This window comes from Strigops habroptila, assembly GCF_004027225.2.
Source record: "Strigops habroptila isolate Jane chromosome 13 unlocalized genomic scaffold, bStrHab1.2.pri S16, whole genome shotgun sequence".
Classification (NCBI taxonomy): Eukaryota; Metazoa; Chordata; class Aves; order Psittaciformes; family Psittacidae; genus Strigops; species Strigops habroptila.
Window position 1 is genome coordinate 8,640,347 of NW_022651054.1, and position 2,344 is coordinate 8,642,690.

General features: G+C 59.7%; 1 protein-coding gene across 1 annotated transcript; it reads left to right on the forward strand.

Moving 5' to 3' along the window:
* The first annotated feature begins 443 nt into the window (after positions 1-443).
* On the forward strand, positions 444-1,187 carry BHLHA9 (basic helix-loop-helix family member a9). Its single transcript, XM_030472665.1, has one exon. It carries the CDS (start codon positions 444-446, stop codon positions 1,185-1,187), a length of 744 nt encoding a protein of 247 aa, XP_030328525.1.
* Positions 1,188-2,344: the final 1,157 nt, after the last annotated feature.

A 2,344-nucleotide genomic window follows, 5' to 3' on the forward strand; every position in this document is an offset into this window, starting at 1 on the left:
CATATAAAACCCAGGAATGACCTGTCCCTGGCTCACCCAGCAGAGGAGAGGACAGAGCAGCAAAGGAACTCCTGCATTGCCCAAACTCTTAGCAGAGACTAAAGCAGTCACTGCAATGTGTGCTTGTTAGAGGTGCTTCCCGCTGTGAGCATCCCACCGCAATCTCTGGGCACCCCAGCACTGGTGCCCCACGCTCCATCCCAGCACCATGCTCAGGAGCATCCCTGCATGCAGAGGCCAGGCCGGACTCGCCCTATGCCCCTGGGCCAGGCAGCACACCTGCAGGCAGGTGAGGTGAGGTGAGGAGGGTCGGGAGGCAGGCACGTGATGAGCCCCACGGTGGGGTTTTTAGAGGCGGCTGCGTGTTGCTGGAGGAGTGTCTCCCACATCTCACAGGAGGCAGGACCACAGCAGCACCTCTCCTGCTCCCCCTCACCATGGCCATGTCCGGAGCAGCCATGGGGAAAGGCACGGATCCAGAGCCCGACAGCTCGGAAGAGGAGCTGGAAGCAGGGAGCACACCCCAGGCATGCTATGGGCAGGGACTGTGGGTCTCCCAAGGCAGGGAAGCAGCCACCTGCCTGGGTGATGCCGAAGGGATGAAGGTGAGGAAGAGGAGCAGGCCGGTGCGCTCCAAAGCCAGGAGGATGGCTGCCAACGTCAGAGAGCGCAAGAGGATCCTGGACTACAACCAAGCCTTCAACGCCCTGCGGCTGGCCCTCAAACACGACCTCGGTGGTAAAAGGCTTTCTAAAATTGCTACCCTGCGCCGAGCCATCAACAGGATCACGGCTCTGTCCCTGTCCCTGCACGGTGCTGGGTGCTGCTGGCACTCCGAGTGCCATGGCCGGGCTGGAGTCCCTGCGCAGGAGCCAGGGGTGAAGCCCAGCCATCCCCAGCTCCCATGGGAGCCTGGTTCCACAGCCGGCTTGCAGCGCTGCCCTCCGTCCCCTCTCTACCCTGGGTTTTCCCCTGAGAGGCAGCTCCATCACTACGAGAGCCCGAAGGAGGATCGCCCCATGCCCAGCCCTGCCTATTGCTCCAGTGGGACGCACCACCCTGGGCTGCGAGGCGCCTGCCAGCAGAGATACACAGGTAGCCTGCAAGAACCCCTGGCTGAGGCCATCCCCTGGCAGCTGGGCTATTGCCAGAGCTGGGGACACCAGCAGTGCCTCCCCATCTACTGACCTGCAGGGCTGGGATGGAGAGATGGTGCCGGGAAGGTAATGGATCTGCAGGACAAATGGGGGAGTGGGAAGGGACTGTTGTATGAGAGAGAAGCGCATCAGGATGCAGAGCTCAGCTGTGATGAAGGTGAGAGCTGTGAGCCCCTGACATGCCGTATGGGACCCCGGCACTGCCTGCCTGCAGGTCTCTGCTCTGTGGGAACACTGGGGAAGGTGGAAAGTCCTCTGGAAGTGCCAGCTCCATGTTTCTTGTTGCGAGGTCTCACCATTGCTGATTGTCACTGTTATTTATTCTCTCTTGCTTGTGAGAAAACATGGCTTATAAACCCAGCACTGCAGCACTGGTGTTAATATGTGTGGGGTGGACAGATGGGCTGTGGGGATCACACTAAAGCCTCTGGCTGGCTGGTTGCTCTGGCTCCCACCGGGGAAGGAGGGGAGCAGAACCAGGGGAAGGTTAGTGCCCTGGGACTTTGGATGCTAAGCTCATTGGTGCCAATGTGCCCAGCAGATTTGTGAGGCTGGGAGGGGAGACAGATGTCGGCTTTCATAAAACCCACCCATCAGTCTGCAGTTTCTCTCTGATTGTGGCAAAGGGGGCTCTGATGGGACAGGCAGATAGAGTGCTCCTGGATGGACCCAGCAGCAGGGAGGAAGGGGGAATTTTACTAAAAAGGCCCCTTCCCTCTGGCTTAGAGAGCTCGGACTGGCCGGGATGCTGAGAGGGCTCCTTTCTGCCCGAGGCTCAGCAAGCTGGAATTGCTGCAGGAATTAGGCGGGTTTTACAGCCACACACATCACAGCCGGCAGATTCTTGGATAGGGCAAATTACACTGTGTGCTTCCTGCAGTGCTGAGCCCCCGCAGAGCTCCTCCAGCCCTGCTGCTCCCTTCCCAGTGCTCCCAGCCGAGCTCCAGCACTGCTGGCCAGCACACCGAGGGCAGTCTCAGCTCTTTCCACGGGGGGGGGGAATATTTCAACCATGGAATATGAGATGGAACAACCATCTCAACCCTCCACTCCCATGTGCCAGCCCCTCCCCAGGGTCTCCTCCTCCTCCCTTAATCCCCAGGTGGGACAAGGGAGCTGGGCAATGAGCAGAGGAAAGCTAGCAGCAGCCAGGAGAGAGAGCTCTTTGCTCAGCAAAGGAGCCTCTT